The following is a 24,796-nucleotide window of genomic DNA, read 5'->3' as shown; positions in this document are numbered from 1 at the left end:
GACTATAAACTCATGAGGACAACCAGTCAGTGCGAACTGCATGTCATGATGATTGTTTGTTTTTACGTTCTTTGTGATTAGCTTAAATAATGTGTGTGTGTTATCCGTTGTTTTTTTCGGTGTGTGTGGTATCATTTTTGAAAATTGGATTTTCGACAATAAACCAAGCGTTTATCGTAAAAAAAATTATTGTATAAATCAATAGTAGCGGTGTTGAATTGAGACATGCATTTATTTTGCCAAACAAATCATAAAGAAAACAATTTTATCAAATTTTGATTGAAAATATTCAAAGTGTGTGGTTATCCGTTGAAAAAATATTGAGTGTGTGTGTTATCCGTCGAAAATTTGGAACTGTGTCGAAGTGTTTGCAATAACTGCACGCTTTCTAGCAAAAATAATTGTGTATTTTAAAACTACATACTATCCGACATTCGGTGTGCCAACTTATTAATCAAAATTTAATTGATATAAACAAGAAAATGCAACTACTAATCTTTCAAGCGGCGAATTCGACTGTAACTTCCGGTGTGTGTATATCCATCACGTGATTTTGATTGTACCCCTTGAAATAGCTGATAAATTTACGAATGTGTTGTAACTCCATTGAAATTTAAAGGGGCACTAGCTGCCAAATTCATGTTCAAGGATTTGACTCAAATTCTCAAATTTCATTTAAAAAAATGTAAAACATTTTTCAAAACTATCAAAAGTATAAAAAATAAATAATTTTAAACTGGACATGGTCTCAATAAGATGTAGCTTAGTTTCGTGTGAATTTTTGCCAAGAAGCCATATAATCAACTATCGAGTTGACCTTCTATGAGACTATGACCATATAAGCGATGTAAACCTAAACATAAATATAAATAGATTAAGCAACTTGTGCAAATCATTATTGTTTTTTTATAAAAGTCTGTTAAATTTTGTATTATAGATTAAAAATTAATGTTTATCGTCAGTTTTACCTTTATAAGATTAGAATGGTGTTTTTTTTTTGTGAATTTCTACGGGGTAAAATTGAGAGCATGAGATAGTGACATATCCGGCGGCTCATCCCTACCACTCATTACATATAGTAATTAAGACACCCCCTCAGACGTATACGTATGCACTTAAAAACGAAAAAACGAAAACGAAACGAAAGTAGAATGATGTAAAATTGAAAGAAGATATGCAATTTGTGTTAACATTTTTTGTTAGAATTTAACAAAACTTGACAAAACTTTTTAAAATACACCTTTTCATATCTCAACCATTTATTTTATAAATACATTCAATATTATATATATGCGTAATCACTATAAATAGATAAATATGCATTGCAAGGAAATCACCTACGCTATATATAGAGATAAAGGTGTGGTTTTAAATGACCTAGAACAGTCATCTGGTCACCTGCAGTATGGTTGGCATTTAAAGGTAGGGTTCACGGGTTTTAGATTAATGCCAGTGGATACGTGAAATGTATTCATTTATCCATTGATATATAATTTCTTGGTTAATAGCAACAACTTTTTTATCTGACCAAACCGGCATGGCCATGTTGTATAGTTATGTCTTATGATGTGACAGCGATATATATCAGTGTCTCATGGAATCATTTTCAAGTTGCCAATTACTCATTGATGCATATTCTTGAAATTTTGTCACAAAGGAATTGATCGAATTAATAAGTATTTACCATGTTTACTGTCTTGTCAAAAAGGCGCGTTCCCCCTTTTTTAATTTTTTGTTTTTGTTTAGCTATTTGATAATTTCTATACATTCATTCTATTATATTGTTCAATTTTTCTATCCACACATTGTTACCAGGTGTGGATTCAGGTTTATGAGAATGCGGGGGAGGGAGGGGATAGTTAAAAAATGCTGCTCATTTTTTTATGGCCCTGCAACGCAACAAAGTAGTCTGGGCAAAATAGTTTTACCCTTGTCCATCATTCTGTCATTCTGTCCCTATTTTCCACAATGCCATCAGACATTGGGTCAAGTGATTTTTGTTAAGTGGGTTCATTTAACCATGATGTGTTACAGATAGAGTTAATTAAGTTAAAAAAAACTCTTTTGGCCCTTCTGATTTTTGCTGAAATTTAGGATTTTGTGCTTTGAAAATTGCTGAAAAGCACACTTATGTGGACTTTTTTTCTATCCACCTACATATTTTGCACTGATTTTTTTTTTAGTGGGTACCATGATTAGTTAGAGATCAACTTTATATTTCATTCTGCTATGCTGATTTTCGAATCCATGACAAATCGCCCCACTGGATAATCGCCCCACACCTTATCGCCCCACTTTTTCACAAACTCGCCCCACATTCTAAAAAATCGCCCCAATCTTGTTTACCAACTCGCCCCACTTATTAAAAAATGTAAAATCACATTGCAAATAGGTTGGACAACATGCCCAACTTATGAAAAGGGTTAACATTTTGCTGAAATAATTTCTGCCAACTCGCCCTACTCATGACAAATAGATAAACCACGATGAATTTATAAGTGCCAACTTGCCCCACTTATGAAAAGTGATGCAATCCAGTTGTATATCTATATATCTATGTCCCTGCCCCACTTCAATACCTATGAAAACCTTAGTGAAGGGCTATAATATCAAATTAATGTTAATTGAAATCCTTAAATTGTATGATTATGATACAATTAACAGGTTTCTTTTCAATTGTTATACAAATAACTAAGCTTACAAGTATAAAGTTATTCTCCAATAATGATACGAAAATGTATTTGCAATTATATTTTAAGAATGTTAAACATCATTTGATTTAAAAAATATTGGTTTAATAAATTTCGGGGTTTTTTTTGTATTCTGTGTAGATTAGCTTTCATTTAAGTGGGGCTAGTTGGTAGAACTGAAATTTATATATTGAAGTAGATTTTAAATAAGTGGGGCGAGTTAACAGGGGAAAAGTTAACTGGATTTAATTTACCCTTTTCACAAGTGAGGCGATTTTTTAAAAAGTGGGGCGAGTTGGTAAACCAGATTGGGGCGATTTTTTTTAAAGTGGGGTGAGTTGGTGAAAAAGTGGGGCGATTTGGTGTGGGGCGTTTTGCCAGTGGGGCGATTTGTCCTGCTTCTCTGATTTTCATGTTGTTTTTAACACATTCTGTTAGATCCAAGCCCTGTTTACCTTTAGCTTAAAATTGAACTACTCATTGATCAAGGACATTTTTCATCAAACTTAATAAGAATTGATCCCCAGAGTTGGATACTATCCATGCATGTTTGTGTCCACATGCGTTGTTGAAATTGCATATTTAAAAAAAAAATGAGGTTGGCCATTCCAAGTGGGATATGTTATTGATATATTTTTGATAATTCACTTCAAGTCACACAAATTGCCAATAAACACAGTTTAAAATTAAGGGGCCAAAATAGGCACCAAAAACATGCATTTTTCTCGTTTCCTGACAATTTCTGTGTCATTTGGTCTCTTATAAAGAGTTGTCTCATTGGCAGTCATACCACATCTTCTATTTTATAATATCTTGTGATTAAGTGCATGGATCTCACAAAAACTCAATTATTGTGGTTAAAATGAGATGCTGGATCTTGTGCATTTATTTATTTTTTATTTCAGGCACGCTTTTCAAATCAGTCCACATTTAAAGCCTCATTCACACCTTACCGGATATAACAAAGGCAGTGTCTGCGCGTACCCGCATGCGGGTACGAATAGTCATATTGCCAGTCTTGGCTGCGCGTACCCACATCCGATTTTCTATTAAAATGCCATCGGATCGGGAATGAAACGTGAAATATATACGGAAATTATCGATAATATAGGGATTTCGTGTAGAACGAGTGAAGAGTATGAAAAATAATATTTTCAAATTGTATTTATTAAATAATGATACATAATAAACATTGCAAAAATTAAATGCACAATGATGGAAAATGAAACCTGTACATTCCCTGTAAAAGAAAACATGATAGAAATTAATACTATTATAAAATTTAAATGAAAATTTTAAGAATAAAATTTTAATAATTTAAAAAAATACCCATATGATATTTTAAAATAATCTTTTAGTAAAATGTAAAACAGAAACTGAAATTTTAAAATATATAAAAATTCTAAAATTTAAGCTTGAGTTTATAAAAATTAAAGAAGCAAGTAATGATATCAATTTAAACCAATTATAAAAGATTCATGTAACTAATTAAGGTTTTGTCCATCTTTAGTTACGCCAAGTTTAATGTGGAAAGGACATTCCATTTGGAAAGTACTGAAATTAGACATATTCTTAATATAACGAACGATTTACAATACAAAAACTATAAGTAATCGACATTATAAAGAAACTTAAATGAAACGCGTGGCAAATTCGATTAAAAACTACAATTTAAAACAAATACCTTGTATAAGGCCTTTTTCTTGTCGAATTTGTTTGGAATTGCTTCCCACCATGAATGCAGGAAAAATTTATTCTGTTGTACTTTAAATCTTCTTTAATTTTTGTGCTCCCGGTTCTTCTTTCTTTTCTCTGCGGCTTCTATAAATTCTTATATACAATTGTATGAAATATATATGTGTATATTTATGAAAATTCTGAGTAGTTTTAATCAATTTATTCACTAATTGCAACAAATTCCGTATATATTTCACGTTTCATTCCCGATCCGACGGCATTTATTATAAAACCAGATGTGGGTACGCGCAGCCTAGAACGGCAATTTGACTATTCGTACCCACAAGCGGGTACGCGCAGACACTGCCTATAACAAACGGACGTCTAATGGATGAAAATAAAAGTTCTCCGTTGACAAAATTGTTATCCGTTGATGTACTGACCATATAAAACAGACGTGTAACGAATGCATAATGGACACGCACCAGATATGCAATGTTCGAGAAACGGAAATGTACCGGACAGAATGGATGTCGAACGTACATGAAACGGACCAGTACCGCATAAAATGGACACCTAACGGAAGATTACTGGATAAAACGGATGAATAAAATATACGGAAAAATTAAAGGCAACAATAATGATACATGTAAATCACATACATATTGAAATTGTTTCTGTGTATCTGGTTTTTGTTTGTTCTTCAAAATGCCGGCAAAGAGCAGTGTTTGGCCTGAATAAAAGCTGCTAAATGATTGTGTAGACATGCCCTTACTCTCAGATCAGTTATAAATAATAAGAATTCATGAACCTAAAGAAATCTAACATACCAATAATTGGCATTTCTGACGCGAAATTTTCAATTGGCATTTATCCGTTTCAGATCCGTTCATCGTCCGTTTTATCTGTTATACGTCCAGTAGAAGTCGTTTCTCATTCGTTCAACATCCATTTTATTCGTTAAACATCCGGTAGAAGTCAGTTGGGGATTTATCTGCCAGACCTCCAACCGATGTATAACGGACACAAAACAGATACAAAACTGAAAAGAAACGGACGAGTACCGTACAAAACATTTGCCACCGGACGTTCAATGTACATTTCATCCATTGGACGTCCATTCAAAGTTTTGAAAATGCTCAAAATTTTCCACCGGACAGAACAGACGTAGAAAGATAAAACATACGCTAAACGGACACGCAACGGATATGGACGGACATCTAACGGATAAGAACAGACGTCTAACGGACATGAACGGATTGAAAAAAAAGTTATTCGTTAAGCATTTGTTTGAACTGTCCGTTAAGGTGTGACAGAGGCTTAAGGTTTGAAGAGTCAAAAATTAAACTTTGCTTTATTTCAACCTAATTATTTTTTTATTTTTTTTTTATAATCAAATTAAATAAAATCAAATAATTTTATTGGTGTAAATTTCAATACAGGAATGATACAAGTTGACAAAAGCCATTAAACAAAAACAAATATACAGAGACATATTTTATCAATGATAAGAGACATATATATATATATATATATATTATATCTACATTATGTGGAGGTGTTATAAGTCCCCTGCCACATAGTTGAAGGGGACTTTAGGTTTGCACTCTGCCCGTCTGTATGTCTGTCCATCCATCAGTCGGGCAAATCAGTTTTCCATACTGTTTTTTTTTATGCTAAGTGAAGATATTGATTTGACATTTGGTGTATTGTTTTATCATGACAAGTTACAGGTCAAGTTCAATTTTCACTATTTTATCCTTTAAGTTTGTTTGTTATTTAATGTCATTTTACATCATGACAAATTGGAAACAAGTTAGAATTTTGTTCCATGACAATGAATTTTTAACCATTAGGGGACTATGTATTGCCATGCAATACTCACAGAATGCTTGTTCATACAAAACTTGATATGCTAAATATAACCATGTTGTTAAATTTTTGCTATCGGACCTTTCTATGTAAATTAAATGTCCTATTTCAAATTGTTAAGATCTTTGACCAAATTTATTTTGAGTCAGAAACCTATATAATGTCAAAAATTTGATAAACATCCAAATTCAGACAGTAACAAGCTAGAATATTGTGTCCAAACTTGCCCAAACTGTTCAGGGTTCAACCACTGCTGATCATCTTCAAACTTTGTAGTGACCGCTTTCAGCACCTTAAAGATTATGTCACTTGTCCTATCAGGCTGCCCTCAGTGAAGCATTTCATTTGTAAACTTTTTTTGTTATAAATGAGGCCATTAGTTTCTCAATTGAAATGTTTTATATTTTTCATGTCATCGATTTGTATGGATGACTATACAGTATGTTTTTTTTTCATTGTTGAACGCCATATGGTTGCCTATAGTTATTGCTTATATTTACTTCATTTGCACCTTTTGATAGTTGTCTCATTAGCAGTCATACCAAATTTCGTAATTTTTATAATGACAGTCTGAAAATGATTCTCTTTGAATTTGCTGAACATGTAATTAAGGGAAATTATTTTTGATACATTGATACTAAATCCTTGAACCCTCAAGTTAAAAGAAAAAAGATCTCATATAGCATTACAGTATAATATATCCCACAGAATAGCATGTAATAAATTCCAATATTGCACTAGTGCAATAGATCTTTAAAATAAATGACATCATTAACGACAAAATCTTAATTTAAACCAATTTTTGCTTTCAAATATTATATTGCTATACAATAAAAGGGTTATTGCATGAACATTGGGGAATATTGTCCCTCGTAAAACATATATTGAACTTGCAAGCTCGTGCAATATAAAATTATACTTGGGACAATATTCCCCAATATTCATGCAATAACCCTATAATATCAAAGGTAAAAAAAGATGTGTAAAGATTTATAATTTTTATTTTATGGATTTTTAGGGCAATGAATGCTTTTTGGTGTGTTTTTTGCTCAACATGTTTGCTCGGTCACTGTATAGTGTGTTTTCCTATCAGTTGTGGTGATGGCTATATACAAAGATATTTTCGGACAGAACAGACAGAAAGTCACTATATTTGCTGCAGAATTCTGACAGAGAATTGTCAACTAGGTAATACATTTAAATATTTTTTGTATATGTAAGGTGTTTGTCTAAATATAAGCAGGCAATTCCATAAAAGAACAAAAGTTGATACAATCTGATTGTATGAGATGCATACATCTGTCCAATGATGAACTGGGTTAGGGACCAGCTGTAAACTCTTGTAAAGATCCTGACTTCTACAGGCAACCTGGTAATGCTTTGATATAACGGAAGGTTGATAATTCCTTCCTTGATGCATCAACTAAAACTAAAGCGTCACTGATGACAAATGGACGAGTCTTATGTAGACGAAACGTTGGTCTGGCGTACTAAATTATAATCCTGGTACTTTTGATAACTATTGGGAAAGGCACATAAAGAATGTGGTGGGTTTAAAAATGTACGAGAGCGCTCAATCCTACCCCCATAACCTGGGACATTGATGTGTAACAGCACAACATAAGAACAGATTATGAAAATCAGTAATTTTTGTACCTGCAACTTTCTATTTACATAACAAACTGGGTTTTTTTATTCCATGATTCACCTGAAATTATTGTCTTTTATTAGATATTTCTTTTTAAACTGTATTACCTTACTTGCTAAACACTATTCTGAACATGTGGATATATATATAATACAATTTCAAATCTTAATAAATGCCTGGATTTTAGCATATATAATAGAGTTATGACTTATACTCAAACTAAACTACAAATTTCATTATTTGTGGGATTTTAATTCCAACAATAGAATAATTTGATTATCAGCTTTTGTTTCTTTATTTGAAGGATACAGAGTAAAGAAATGTACAGAAAATTTAGGAAAAGATTCCTGTGAAGAATGTCCTAAAGGACAGTATTTAGCAGATCGAACAAATTCAACGAATATACACCATTGTGTTCATTACAGTTGCTCATTAGGTAAATTAAAAAAAAAAAAAAAAAAAAGATGCACATTGAATTTGACTTTTCAAAATGTCTAACCATTTGAACAATATAATTTGGCAATGGTGGAGCCAGAAATTTTCATAAGTGGGGACCACTGACTGCCTTAAGAGCTTGCCTGCTCCAGTCATGCTTCAGTGATTCCCTATTTTGTAATCAACTAACAAACTTGATGAATGCTATGTATCAACATTAAATCTGTACAAAAATCTGAATTATCTCCCCTTTTCTTGATAAAACACAGATTAACTTGAAAAAAGTCACTTACAGTTACATATTAGTCTATCCTATTTAAACTTGATTATAAATGCCATCCTTTTAAATCCAGAGTTTTTCCTAAATTCTAGATTAGAAACCTTTTCAGACTCTGGAAATTTTAAAAGGGGAGATAATCCATTAAATTTTGAAAATTGACAGTGTTTATAGATATAGGAAAATGCGGTATGTGTCCCAATGAGACAACTCTCCATCCTTGTCACAATTTATAAAAGTAAACCATTATTATTCATGTATACTATATTCCATTTGAACTAAATTATATCTGTCTAACATGTCTAAGAAATTGTTTAAACGAATTGAAATCGTCATACAAATATATGCAACATTATAGGATAGTGAGAGTGAGACCCTTTCTTCAATTATAATTTAAATGAATTAATTAAATATATTCAGTTAAATGCAATTTATGAGTGAGTAAGTGGTACGGAAATAGAAACAAATTGATAGGTAAAACAACAAAACAGGAGATATTACATGTCATAATAAGGATCGGGTAATATGAATTCTAACATTATTAGGAAGTTTGACAGAACATACCAACTCCTGACCTTTCTCTAAAACATAGATGTAATAACAATGAAATCTGTTTAGGCCAGCCATTTTTAATCTGCCTGTCCCATTTTTGTCATATATTATGCTATTTTCACATTTGAAATTTTAATTATTTCATATTTTGTCATGGCACAACCTTTTTAGCTCACCTGGCTCGTCCGTCGTCCGGCGTCGTTAACTTTTACAAAAATCTTCTCCTCTGAAACTACTGGGCCAAATTTAACCAAACTTGGTCACAGACTCACAATCATCATTGGGGTATCTAGTTTAAAAAATGTGTCCGGTGATTTAACCAAGATGGCCGCCACGGCTAAATATAGAACATAGGGGTAAAATGCAGTTTTCAGATGAATCGGACAACCGGTTGTTGGGTTGCTGCCCCTGAATTGGTAATTTTATGGAAATTTTGCTGTTTTTGGTTATCATCTTGAATATTATTATAGATAGAGATAAACTGTAAACAGCAATAATGTTCAGCAAAGTAAGATTTACAAATAAGTCAACATGACCAAAATGGTCAGTTGACCCCTTTAGGAGTTATTGCCCTTTATAGTCAATTTTTAACCATTTTTCGTAAATCTTCTCCTCTGAAACTACTAGGCTAAATTAATCCAAACTTGGCCACAATCATCTTTTGGGTATGTAGTTTAAAAAATGTGTCCGGTGACCTGGCCATCCAACCAAGATGGCAAATCTGACGGTGATAAATTGTATATCATGTCAAGATCTATCTGCCCTGAAATTTTCAGATGGATCTGACAACCGGTTGTTGGGTTGCTGCCCCTAAATTGGTAATTTTAAGGAAATTTTGCTGTTTTTTGTTATTATCTTGAATATTATTATAGATAGAGATAAACTATAAACAGCAATAATGTACAGCAAAGTAAGACCTAAAAATAAGTCAACATGACCAAAGTGGTCAATTGACCCCCTAAGGAGTTATTGTCCTTTATAGTCAATTTTGTAAGCAGCAAGAATGTTCAGTAAAGTAAGATCTACAAATGCATCACCATCACCAAAACACAATTTTGTCATGAATCAATCTGTGTGCCCTTCGTTTATGATATGCACATAGACCAAGGTGAGCGACACAAGCTCTTTAGAGCCTCTAGTTAATAATACCCAACTAAATGGTATGGGATTTACACATTGTTGAAGGCAATAGAAGACATATTATTGAAAATCATACCATAATCTCCTTAATAAAACAAACATCAATTATCAACTCATGATCCAAGGAGCCAAACTTAGTGGTACAAGCCCGAACATGATGACCATATATAAAATATGTGCTTTGTCAAATAGAAATCAACTGTATGCAAGTGCACATATACATGTACATGTATCAGACTTTAATTAATATTGGAACATTCAAATCCAAATAAAAGATGAATTTTGGTCTGTTTTGGTAAGGTTTTTATAACAAGACAATTTGCAAACAGTAACTGACTTTCCGTTTGGAGATTTTTTCAACCCGAATTAGGTTAACAGATTGATCAATATTCATTTGCATATGGTCCTGGTCGATTTCTATCTGACACATATGGTCCTGGTCGATTTCTATCTGACACATATGGTCCTGGTCGTTTTCTATCTGACACATATGGTCCTGGTCGATTTCTATCTGACACATATGGTCCTGGTCGATTTCTATCTGACACATAAGGTCCTGGTCGATTTCTATCTGACACATATGGTCCTGGTCGATTTCTATCTGACACATATGGTCCTGGTCCATTTCTATCTGACACATATGGTCCTGGTCCATTTCTATCTGACACATATGGTCCTGGTCCATTTCTATCTGACACATATGGTCCTGGTCCATTTCTATCTGACACATATGGTCCTGGTCGATTTCTATCTGACACATATGGTCCTGGTCGATTTCTATCTGACACATAAGGTCCTGGTCGATTTCTATCTGACACATAAGGTCCTGGTCGATTTCTATCTGACACATAAGGTCCTGGTCGATTTCTATCTGACACATAAGGTCCTGGTCGATTTCTATCTGACACATATGGTCCTGGTCGATTTCTATCTGACACAGCTCAAATCTATTTATTTTTTCAGAATCGAAACAAGTAGACTACTTAACACAGACAGGGTGTCATAAACCCTGTATATGTAATACAGACCTCAACTTTTATGGTTTTGATAGTTGTAATTGTTTGCCATTTCATGGAGAATGTTTACCTGGAACAGTATTAGCTCTAAACGGATCCTGTCTTACAGCTGAGTAAGTAACATGTAGGTCTTTATCTGGTTGTTGATACATGTTTAGAGTTGTATGTTTTGTCTTTGATTCTTTTATAAATATATGGCTTTTTCTATACTACATCTGTATTACCCCTTGACTCCAATATAATACCAATACAGTGGCAGATCCAGCAATTTTAAAAAGGGGGTGCCAACCAAGGATAAAGGGGGGTTCCAGCTATATGTCCCCATTCAAATGCATTGATCAGCCAAAAAAAGGGGTGTTCCAACCAGCATTAAGTCTTTTGGAAGCCCCTGTGACCTGGAGGAAATTGCGAATGGGTTTTCTAATTCTTAATCATGTTTATAGACCCAGGGTATGGGAGACAACTCCTCATAATATGTTTAATGTTTCTAGAAGAGGTAGTTTGAACCAGGTATTGAATAACAAATGTGTTGCCAGTAATTGCATTTCTTGTAAAACAGTAATAAAGACTTAGATAAAAAAAAAAACAAAAAAAAAACATCCATAAAGTTTTATACAACAACAACACTGTATTTTAAGAGTTTTAAACAGTTAGTTATAAAAGCATAAACAAAAAAATATTGAAAATAATAAACATGGCTACGTTAGTATGAAGGTCAAGTATAATAATAATGTATACTACAACTGCATTAAATGTTAAGAAAACAAAATTGTGGTCAATTGGAATATTCTGCATACTGTTTTATGGGAAATCTGTATTTCGTTAAGTATTTAATTCACATTTCACCTTTAACCATGTAAGCCATGCAAATCAATTTCCAACAAATAGGGATGAATCCACATTATATTGATTATACAGTGAAATTTTCAAGACAAGATAAGTACTTTATAAATAAAATATTCTTTGTTTGCTTAACCATATCAATAATTGTACCTATAATTTTATATTTTTCTAGGGAAGCTGTAGCTGTAGAAAGTTTAACAAAACCTGAGATTTCAGTACATGTTCCTATACCAATAGAGGAAACTACAGCAGGTATGCTACTTCCTTTTGATATGAATTCTAAAAGATGTGATTGTAAATATTATGAATTCATTATTATTAGCTCACCTGGCCCAGAGGGCCAAGTCAGCTGTTCTCATGACTTGGCGTCCGGCGTCCGTCATCGTTAACTTTTACAAAAATCTTTTCTCCTGAAACTTTTGGGCCAAATGTAATCAAACTTGACCACAATAGTCATTGGAGTATGTAGTTTAAAAACTGTGTGGGGTGACCCAGCATCCAACCAATATGGCCGCCACAGCTAAAAAGTTTGGCTTATAACTCTGAAACCAATGCATTTAGAGCAAATCTGACTTGGTTAAATTGTTAATCAAGTCAAGATCTATCTTCTCTTCAATTTTAAGATGAATCACACAACCGGTTGTTGGATTGCTGCCCCTGAATTGGTAATTTTTAAGGAAATTTTACCGTTTTATTATCATATCTTGATTATTTTTATAGATAGAGATAAACTGTAAACAGCAATAATGTTCAGCAATGTAAGATCTACAAATAAGTCAAACTTGATCAAAATTGTCAGTTGACCCTTTAAGGAGTTATTGCCCTTTATAGTTAATTTTTAACAATTTTCATAAATTTTGTAAATTCTCTAAATTTTTACAAAATATTTTCCTGAGTGTTTCTAATGGGTCAAATTCATTATAGATAGCAAGAACGTTCAGTAAAGTAAGAACTTCAAACACATCACCATCACCAAAACACAATTTTGTCACGAATCCATCTGTGTCCTTTGTTTAATATGCACATAGACCTGAAGGTGAGCAGCACAGGCTCTTAAGAGCTTCTAGTGCCATTTTTTGTGAGTTTCATGGTTACAGGTGACCCCAAATTTAAATGTCACAAAGTACAAATTTTCTACTGGCTTGTATGCAAACTTTTGTAACAATAAACTATAAAATCAAACACCCACGCAAATACAATGTTTCCATAATTTACAAAATTGGTACGAAATAAAGTGGTACCATGTGACTTTCACCAATGGACAAACACCTGTACTGCATGCATAAGTTTTACAAATTCTTCATCTCCCAAAGTTTAGACATCATTCTAATTTAAGCAAATACCTTTATAGACTCATTAGTGTTATATACATCCAGGCAGATGTAGTTCTGTTGAAACTGCAATAACAGTTTAATGGATTGATAAACAATTTACATGTAGCAGATATATTTCTAGTAGATCTTTAACCAACTATGGCATGATAAGGTATAGAACCACTAATTCTTCCCGGTCAGAATGAACATACAAGTATGTAGTACATATTAAAACAAAATAGTTCCTATGCATACTTGCATAGCTGTAACTTTGTCAATAAGTAAAATATTTCGATAGTGTAGGTATCAAAGGAAAACAGAAGGACTTGGAATCACTGTAGAACCCTTTTTGGAAGATTTTTTGAATAAAAAGTAAAGATATGAAATTTGAATAGGAGGGCATGTTTTATTTACCCTGTTGCTGAGATCAGAAGTACCCATTTTTAGTACTTCCAGACTTTCAATTTTCAATTAATAGTATGTTGGATTTTTTAGCAGGATAAGGTCTTGTTAAGATATGAAATGACTGTCGCTTTATTTGAACTTAAGACTAAATAGCTCTTGATGCTTGAAAATGCAGAATTTAAAATAGAAAGCAATTAAGCTATGAATTAGTGGTTTTATTCCATAAAAGGAATCAAGAACTCTTAATAATTCAGTAATTTGTATACAAACGCAAACAATTTGCAGTCGTATATTGGTATCTGACATCGTTGTTTGCAGTCGTATATTGGTATCTGACATCGTCGTTGTCATCGCCAGCATCAGCTTTGTCCAAAGACATTTGGTTTTCCCACAATAACTTTAGTATAAGTAAATAGGAATCTATGAATTCTAAACACAAGGTCTATGACCACAAAAAGAAGGTTGGTATTGATTTTGGCCCCAACAATTTAGGAATTAGGGTTCAAAAGGGTCGAAAATTAAACTCTGTTTGATTTCATCACAAATTATAATATTTCGGTTTTATTGATATACTGAATCTAACCGTGAATTTAGCTTCTTATTTTTTGGTCCTGTTTTCAAATTGGTCTACATTAAGGTCCAAAGGGTACAAAATCAAACTTTGCTTGATTTTAACAAAAATTATTGGGGTTCTTTGATATGCTGAATCTGAACATGAACTTAGATTTTTGATTATGGCCGGACCTAGTTCTCAAGTTGGTACAATTCAGGGTCCAAAATTACTCTTTGTTTGATTTCAACAAAAATTGAATATATGGAGTTCTTTGATATTCTGAATCTAACCATATATTCTGATTTTTGATATTTGGGCCTTGTTGTCAAATTGGTCCACAATGAGGTCTAACAGGTCGAAAAATTGAACTTTATTTGATTTTATCAAAAATTTAATTCTTGGGGTTCTTTGATATGCTGAATCTTTAACCATGTATTTAGATTTTGGATATTGGACCATAAAAGGTATTAATGTGCAAGTACAAATAAGACGATATGAGTCCAAAAACCATGAGATTTGCACGTTAACCAAAAATCGTGAACTCTGACCTTTTATCACGTGACCAATGTCGTGACCCTAGAAGCCATTAAATCGTTTGCCGTCCAACTTTCATTTCACAAATCATATTTTGGGCGCCTATATAGTTTTTTGCTGACGTAATTTGTTAAGTGTTTCCAGTCCAGAAAGGTTTCACATTATTAAACTGGTACCCGCTTGTAATAACCTACTTTAAAGGAAAAAAGTGAAGTAGCCAGCATTGGGGACCAGCTTATCAGATCATGTGGACGTTTTAACTCCCAACATAACTGACTGTTTGGTCAATGCTTGTAAATAACACTGCATTGGTTAGTTTACAACAACAATTGACTAATCTGATCAGTCTATTCATAATATCTCAAATATTTTATCATTTTTTTCTTTAGGCAATAAGACAGAAGATAATATTTCAAATGATGGCAGTTTTAGTGACAAGAGGTAAGGTACTTTCTATTAGAAAACTGAATGGAGGGCAATGCATTGAGAATTTGATTGTCCTGTTATTGATTTTTGCAACTTATTATATCTTAAAAGGAAGATGTGGTATGATTGCCAATAAAACAACTCTCCACATGTACATCAGAGACCAAAATATCACAGAAATTAACAACAATAGGTAACCATACAGCCTTTCACAATGAGCAAAGCCCATACCGCATAGTCAGCTATAAAAGGCCCCGATATGACAATGTTAAACAATTCAAACAAGAAAACTACCGGCCTTATTCATATAAAAAATGAATGAAAAACAAATATGCAATACATAAACAAAAAACAACTACTGACTAACAGGCTCCTGACTTTGGACAGGCACACATACATACATAATGTGGCGGGGTTAAACATATTAGCAGGATTCCAACCCTCCCCTTACCTGGTCCAGTGGTATAACAGTACTCTGTCATGTAAAAAGAACATTAACATGAGTAAAAGGAGATATTGGGTATACAACTATGAGATAGCAATCGAAAAAACAAAAATGAGTGAAGAAAACCTATTTAGGGAGCAATGTGCAGTCCTCTCCAAAGGACAAGTGTCTATACAAATTCTTAAGCTCTAAAGTGTTGTAAAAGATTTGACTGATTTTAACAGAGACTATCAATGATATCCAAACAACACCAAATATTCAATATAACAAAAAATTTAACATCTCATAAGTCATTCAATGACTAGGTTCCTGATATAGGACAATATGTGAACAGGTTAAATAAGTTTCTCTAGATCTGAATCGTCCCCTTCATAATCATGAATTTATTCTTTATACGCAGCTAAGTGTTGATATATATGCCATAAGTCATATACATATTCACACACAGGGTCTGGATGGGGTCTGCAGAATATACAATAATGGCAAAAAATATAACATATAGAATAACGAGCTAAAAAATATAACATATAGAGTAACGAGCCAAAAAATATAACATATAGAGTAATGAGCCAAAAAATATAAAGAAAAGGAATAATTGACAAAATTTATAAAGAACAGAAGAAATGGCTTAAAAAATTAAAGAATACAGAAATGAAGAACTTTAATCATGACCTCATGACCCTCTAATATACGCATATATTATGAGATGTATAAAGTATTATAAATGTAATATGTATAAAAAATGGTTTTCTTTTTACAGGTGGATAATTACAGGTTGTAGTTTAGGAGCTTTGGTTGTAATATTGGTTATAATTTGTTGTATCTGTCAATACAAAAGAAGTCGTCATAAAGAATCAAGTTTTATAGGAGGTAGGGATCATTCTAAATGCACACTGTATAAGCTTTCGAAACAATAGGATAAGCTAAGCTCGCTGGGCTTGTATCTTTTTTCTTAGCAAATACAAATACATGTTTATTTAATATTTTCGACAATGACACAATGTATATACAGTTTTATATAACTGCAAAATATTTTGTGTTTGTATAATGGTATGATGTCGTCGTCGTCCAAAAACACATTTGGTGTCCAGAAGATAACTTTAGTTTAAGTGAATACATCTCTATGAAATTTTATGAAAAGGTTCAATACCTCAAAAGGAAGGTTGGGATTTATTTTGGGGATGATGGTCCCTACCGTTTTGGAATTAGGGGCCCAAAAGAAGTATTTTTCTACTTTCATGATATCAACTTGTGTATAAGCATTTCAATTGCTCTGAAATTGTACCACAATGTTTAATACCACAGGCAGAAGGTTTGGATAGATAATGGGGGTTATGGTCCCAAATGTGTAGGAATTTGGGGCCAAAATAAGTTTGTTTTTTTAGTTTTCAGTCAATAACTTTAAGTGTATAAATCTCTCTGAAATTTACCACAAGTTTCCATACTACAAAGGGATGGTTATAGGGTTGAGGTTATGGTTCAAATCATCAAGCAATTAAGGACAAAAAAGGGGGAAAACAAGGGTTTTTCCGGTTAAAGACAATTTAGAAAATTTAAAAGCAGTAAAGGGGAGGTAATCCAATTAAAATTTAAAGATTACTGTTATATATATGGTTGATTACATGATTACCTCCCTTACACTGCTTGAAAATTATGTATTAAGAAATAATGATTGTCTTGAGATGTGTGGGGTAAGGGTGTTTATTTTTTCTCATTTCAGGAACCAGAAATTAAAAAGAAATTTTTCTACAAATATTTTTTTTTGAGGGGATTAATATTCAACAGTATAGTGTATTGCTCAATAGCAAACAAAATATTTTTAAGTTCATTAGACCACATTCGTTTTGTGTCAGAAACCTATGATGTGTCACTACTTAATCACAATAAAAAAATTCAGAGCTGTATCAATCTCAATGTTCAGCACTGCGGTCATATAAAGCTGGGCCCTGACGAGCATCTGATTTTATTCTGTAATTTACACATGGAACCTTACAATTTAGTTGTTTTGCATCTAACTAGATGTCTCTGAATTTTCAAAGAAATCAACATAGTTTCAGTGCAGAATGGGAGGAGGACCCCAAAATGAACTGTCACACAAAAATAGATAATCTCATTAATGTTTCATCACTCTATAATAGCAGAGTACCTGTCGACTTTATTTGTATACCGGGTAAGTACAATTTGTAAAGCAAAAATATATTTGTACCTGTTTTTTGTACAATAGTTATAATGGTTGGCTGTTTGAAGAATAAGATAAGGTCCTAACAGATTATTTTCTATAAAATATATAATCACAATAAAATTTGTATTGTTTGTCTTTCAGATCCAACTATTCATATTAAAGTAGATAAAACAGAAATTAATGTACAAGAAGATAATATTAGAGAAAAACGTCCAGTGATTAAAAAGTCTTCCATTGAAACAATATCTTCCGATTCAGGAGTTTCTTCAGCTCAAACAAACTCCAAAGAATCTGTAAGCACAGATTCTGATAGGTCTTCTAGAAAAGTGGCAGCAATACACCCATATCACCATAGTGAAGGTAAATTTGTCTATTTACAAAATCTAAAGCAACTCACTGATTAACACAAATTTAGGTTAAAGTATCCAAATGAACCAATGTCTGTCTTTTTATGCATTTACATGCATGCTTCTCACAAGCTTATGTCTAGCTCACACATTCACAGATCACCTCCCTGGATCAACAGACGGACTAAATCTCACTGATGATCCCAGAAATGCAGTTTCCGTAGTTCGATACAGATCTAATACAGGGATACAGATGCACAAGGTTGTGACTACAGGTTTTTATACTGCAACTACCCATCAATTTCATCATGGAACACTTTCTCACAATCGAGGGGTCCATTAAGGGATGAAAATGAGTTTGACATATTCATTTGTGTTATGATTTAAAAAGCTATCAATTTATAAATATAAGCTGCAGTATAAAAACAATATAAGGTCAATGTCATAAAAAAATATAAACTTTTTTGTACTCAGCCCCAAACTGGGGAAGGGCTCAATACCAAAAAGTTTATATTTTCCTCACATTGACCTAATATTGTATATTTATGTTACAACCATGGATAATAAAGGACAAGGTCATTTGGCGACATAAGTGATACAGGTTCTTACAGTATTTGCAATTGTAAGAAATACAATGTTCTACCACAGAAACCTGTTGAAAAATAATATTCTCCAGAGTCAAAATTCTGTAATATGAACATAGTCTATTGAAATGTTATTTTTGATGAAATTAAACCAAAATATTTTCAACTTTCAGATAAAGAATTAAACATTCCATTACTCGAAGAACAGAATCACAGATTGTCTTCCTCATCAGATGCAATTCTGTTAAACAGACCTCAACTTGATCTCGACCCTGCTGACACAACTCAGGATTATATTGAACCTCAAACTCCACTCCATCATAGCTTCCCAACTCTATTCACCAACTCAGAAGGCAACTTGACACAAATAGAGTCTTAATGATCAAATTTAACTTGTGGATTTTGTAAAGTAAAAAAAAAACAGTGATCAAAATGTCAATTTTTAAATGGATTTTTTATACTGATTGTATCATCTGTATTGTTATGTTTTAAGTGATGAAGGGGCATAAGCTACTAGATAAAAAAAACAAATATGATTTTATTATTTTACAAATAGTAATAAAAGTGAAATAATTATTTGCTTTAAACAGCAAATGAGCTAAAGAGTGCAATAATGGTTATAGCGTGCACAAAATTTGATTCAAACTTGAGTTTATTACCAAATTTTTTTTTTAATTTGAGCTCACATGATCAAGGTAAAGAAGAAGTTTGAAAATTAATGCCAAAAAGAACAATAGTCACATTAGACAAGCTATTTATGTTATAAAAGTATGATGGAATGAGAATATTTTGAACATTTCTTAACTTCCCTTGTTTTGTATACAAGAGTGTAAGGCAAACTAACTTTAGTAAGTAATTTCTTTATATTCCATGGGATCATGTTGATATTAATAAAGCTTCTCTAATATTACTCTTGTACATTTTTAATATGTTTGTACATGATTGTAAAAAAAAATATTGTTGAAAATGAATACTAGTAGTAGTATATATTTTATCCTTTAGTGAGAAGTTTCACAAAAAATCTTAATGAGAAAAACATCTTGTCATTATCATCATTATCCTTTTCAGTTTAATTAACAATCATTTTTTATGAAAGATTTTTTGTAAAAAGAACCTTAGCTTTTGGCAGTTTTATGCAACTTCTGAAAAAAAACTTCTAACAACTAAAACTAGAGTTGAAAAAAGCATTGAAATCTTGCCTTTCTGGAGTACATTATACTTTTATGTTCAAACATCCATAATCATGATAATTAAAAGGTGCTTTCAAATTGGTAGCTTTTAATATATAATTCATGGAGTTTTAATCTGTTGTTTGTTTTTAACACTTGCCATCTTCTCAAACATTTGTAAATGTTTAGGGTAAATATTGTTTATATTTATGTATATAATTGTAAATATTGATATCTGAATGCTGTCAAATAAGTCATAGAAACTTTTTAAGTTGCTGATCTCAAAAGGACACTGTGAAACAATCTCCGGCACAGAGTTCATATCCGTTCCATACATGCTCTGCAATACTGCAATTAATATATTGAGTGTAGTCTTACAAAGTATTGAACAGAACAGATATGATCTCTGTGCCGGATATTGACTGTGAAACATAGTTAAATTGTTACCTGATGGTACATTAAAGCACTACATTCTAAACTGTTGGATATCTAATTCCATAGACACATTTATGTTGAGACCAGTCCACTTTTTTCTCTCTTGGTAAAATATTAGATTCTATTTTCTATATTTCTATCGAAATTTAACCTTTTCGAAATCCATTGTATAAAAATTTGTTAAATGTGGTTGCGAGGGATCTCAGAAGTCCTCTCCAGGCCTCAAACTAAATTTTATATTCTCATTATGTATGTATGTGGCAACCATGAATTCTATTCCACTTAAGTCTTCATTTATCTTGTCTTTAAGTTAATTGATAAAATTTATATTTCATGCTCTTGAAACAAGGAATTATTTGAATCTGGAATAATTTTTAATTCTGGAAAATTGATTAGAAATGTATGATGAAAACTTACCCAACTAAATAGGGCTGGCCTATTCCAGATTCAAATAATTCCTTGTTTTAATATCATCCTGTTTGTTGGGCTCTGCTGGCTACTTTTTTGTCGAATCTGCAACTTTTGTTGCAGAAAGCTCGACATAGGGATAGTGATCCGGCGGCAGCGTTAGCTAACTTCTTAAAAGCTTTATATTTTAGAAGGTAGAAGACCTGGATGCATCATATTTTGTATATAGATGCCTCATGTTACAAACTTTCCGTCAGTCACATGTCCAATGTCTTTGACCTCATTTTCATGGTTCAGCGACTACTTGAAAAAAAAGTTAAGATTTTTTATAATATTAAATTCACTATTATTATAAGTAATTGGATAACTATATTTGGTATGAGCGTACCTTGCAAGGTCCTCATGCCCGTCATACAGTTTTCACTTGACCTCGACCTCATTTCATGGATCAGTGAACAAGGTTAAGTTTTGGTGGTCAAGTCCATATCTCAGATACTATAAGCAATAGGTCTAGTATATTCGGTGTATGGAATGATTGTAAAGTGTACATGTCTAGCTGACAGGTGTCATCTGACCTTGACCTTATTTTCATGGTTCAGTGGTCAAAGTTAAGTTTTTGAGTTTTGGTCTATTTTTCTAATACTTTATGCATTAGGTCAACTATATTTGATGTATGGAAATATTTTATGATCTATATGTCTGTTACGCAGGTTTTATTTTACCTTGACCTCATTTTCACGGTCCATTGCTAAGTGTTAAGTGTTTGTTGTGTTTTGGTCTGTTTTTCTTAATTTATAAGCAATAAGTCAACTATATTTGTTGTATTGAAGAATTGTTAACTGTACATGTCTGCCTGGCATGGTTCATCTGACCTTGACCTCATTTTCATGGTTCATTGATCAATGTTTCATTTTCTTGGTTAATGTCAAGTTTATGTGACAGTTGTAGTAAAGCTTTGAAAATAGGTCTATCAACATAATATCAATGATTAGTAAAGAAGGCGAGACATTTCAGTGTGTGCACTCTTGTTACATTAAGTTAACATTTTAAAACCGGTTGGCTATTGCAAAATGACTATGAAAATTCTTAACAATAATAAGTTCCTCTGCTTAAATTTAGATTTTGAGATCTTTCAGCTGTGTATATTGTATATATTTTTATTTTGTTTAAACTATTATTTTCTCAGAAACACATTCCATTTAACTTATTGTGAATGAAATTGATGCATATATTTTATAAGAGCATTTTATAGTATTGTTAAGAATTACATAATGTCTTTCATTCATATTAGTGTGGTTGGTGCTTGCACAAAGTCAGCGCATGAGTCTTTCATTATTTTATTGATCTGTATTGTTGTTATTTATCTTTATCACTTATTTTACTAGGAGTTCATGTAACTCTTATAGATGTTAAGGTTGACATTTCAGAATTAAAATAGCAGTCAAATTTATATATATAAATATAGGTAAGAAAAAAATATTTAAGGGGGCATAAATCTATTTATTTTTTTTATATACGATTTTGCTATATTTTTTTATAAATAAACTTTATCATATACTTAATAGAAAAATGAAATAAAGAAATGGGGTCTAACCGTTCATTTAAGCTCACAATATGCCTCTGAAAGAAGCATTTATTTTTTTGTTGATGTCCTTTTTTCTGTTGAACTAATAGGAGAAAAAGAGGTAATATCGAAATAAAAAAGAACTAAATTACAGAAAGCACTTAAATTTAAAAATTATTTAGTTTGTGTACAGTTTATTTGAAAACATTAATAAAAAATATAGGTCACCAATGAGTTAAAAAGATATTTCAATGTAATGCCCCAAAAATGGCATTTTTGCACCAAAGGGAGATAATTTTGAGCTTTTTCAATGATATAAACATTTTAAAAGTCATCTGGGGCCAAACTGAATCGATTTCTTTGGTTGATTTTTGTACCATATCATAAAGTAATAACTAATAGTGTAATAAATAAAATTTGTAATGAGTAAACAAATATTTATTTTTTTGCTGAAATTTTCATACCCTCAAGAAACATTTTTGTTACTGATTCTACAAATTTTAGGGCATCAATCTTGAATGTGTGTATAGTGTGTGAGTGAAAGTTATATGTATGATTGAATTGTGTAAAGATATTTTAAAAATTAGTGGATATATGGTTTTTATATTACAACATTTAAATGTACATGTACTTATTGAGGGGTGGTTGTGACATTTGTCTTTAGACACAAAAGTCACACAAGGCGTTTATTTACCTAATATTTTGACTGATTCTTAGGAAATTAAAGATAATTATCCTTGGTCATACAAAAGCATGTAGTGGCCCATTATAGTGATCTGAGCTTTTAAAGGGCAATTGATACTTGATTTGATGTACAGTATTTATTTATCTATTTAGATACAGATTTATTCTTTTTTACGTTGCAAAAACTTGTAATTTTCATTAAAAATCTCAAAATAAATTATGCTGGTAGATTTGAATTTGTCTTCATGGTTTCCAAAATTTTAAAGGCTTATTTGTGAGTCAACTGTGCTTATAGGCACACATTTTAATTATCATATGATGGAACAACTCTATTGAGATGATTATTGATGATTTTAAGAAAAGTTTTGGAAGTGAGCCATCTTTAATTTAAAGAGCTAATTTTACTATCAATTTATTATAGCTATAGTTCTGCTTGAGCATTTTTGGATTGTGTCATAATTTAAAAAATATTGATAACTTGCATTATAAAAATGTCTAACACATTTTGGACTGAAATTTTTTTCTTTGGTCTCATAACAGATAAATTCTTGAAAAAAATCCATTTGAACATAAGGCATATATTGTACAGTATTACAAATAAAGAGATTTTGAAAATGAAAACAATATTTTATTGAGACATGTGTATTTTTTTACTAAGGAAATTTTCATATTGCTTTTGAAAGGAAGGAGTTTATATTGATATTTTTTTCAGCTGATATTGAATAAAGAAATATATTGAGAGTATTTAAATAGCATTGGATAACAGGCTAAGACTGTTTAAGCCTTCTCCACTTTTGTATATTCATATCAACAGACTGCTGATGGAATATTTTTTTGTATAAAATTTTGATTGAACAATAGTGTTGTATGAGATTCACTTATGACAATAAATTATTTCCATACTTTTTACATTGATTTGTATAAATTATTAAGCAGACATTTGCACGACAGCAGCATGCACTGAATAGGTCTTGTCCATCACTTATTTAATAGTTGCTTTTATACCATTTTGTGTTGCTGTCTATTCATATTTTACCATGGAAAAAATACCAAATACCAGTGGAGAAAATAAAAATTCTGTCATCTTAAATATTTCTGTTGTAGAGGGACTTAATAAAAATAAGATGGTGTGGTTAAATTGACTATCAGACAACTCTCTACCAGCAACCAAATGGCATAGAAATGATAGCAACTGAAGGTTACCATGAGGCCTTCAACAATGAGCAAAATTCATTCCATACAGCAAGCTATAAAAGGTTTAAAATTTGTTTGATTATCAATTTTGATATTAATTTTTCCTACATAACTCATAGGGGGGCTAGAATGAGACATTTTGTCCTGCCTTTTTTTTTCACTCTATTCGGTCCTATTTTTTGCAATTAGTTTACCCTGAATGTTTTTACATAAATTGTCATATAATACATGCCATATAATACAATTGTATTATATGTCTCTGATTCAAACTACAGATTTAAGTTTAGTAAACCAATACACAACTTTTATAAATCTATATATATTCATAATTTATTTTAATTCCTGAACACTCAACTACACTCATCATGATCCTTGATCAAGAACACTGTTCACAATTGAACAC

At 31.8% G+C, this 24,796-nt stretch overlaps 2 protein-coding genes across 2 annotated transcripts in view; both read left to right on the top strand.

Moving 5' to 3' along the window:
- The window catches only part of LOC143057270 (lim and transglutaminase domain protein ltd-1-like), a 299,753-nt gene that overhangs the window by 206,535 nt on the left and 68,422 nt on the right, over positions 1 to 24,796 (top strand). The window lies entirely within an intron of this gene.
- On the top strand, positions 1,653 to 19,448 carry LOC143057658 (uncharacterized). Its single transcript, XM_076231017.1, has 9 exons — positions 1,653 to 1,676; positions 7,258 to 7,427; positions 8,192 to 8,323; positions 11,255 to 11,420; positions 12,323 to 12,402; positions 15,345 to 15,396; positions 16,587 to 16,696; positions 18,150 to 18,368; positions 19,113 to 19,448. Exons 2-9 carry the CDS (start codon positions 7,262 to 7,264, stop codon positions 19,316 to 19,318), a joined length of 1,131 nt encoding a protein of 376 aa, XP_076087132.1. The 5' UTR covers positions 1,653 to 1,676; positions 7,258 to 7,261; the 3' UTR covers positions 19,319 to 19,448.

This window comes from Mytilus galloprovincialis, chromosome 13 (assembly GCF_965363235.1).
Source record: "Mytilus galloprovincialis chromosome 13, xbMytGall1.hap1.1, whole genome shotgun sequence".
Lineage (NCBI taxonomy): Eukaryota > Metazoa > Mollusca > Bivalvia > Mytilida > Mytilidae > Mytilus > Mytilus galloprovincialis.
This window is presented reverse-complemented; position numbering and strand designations above follow the sequence as displayed.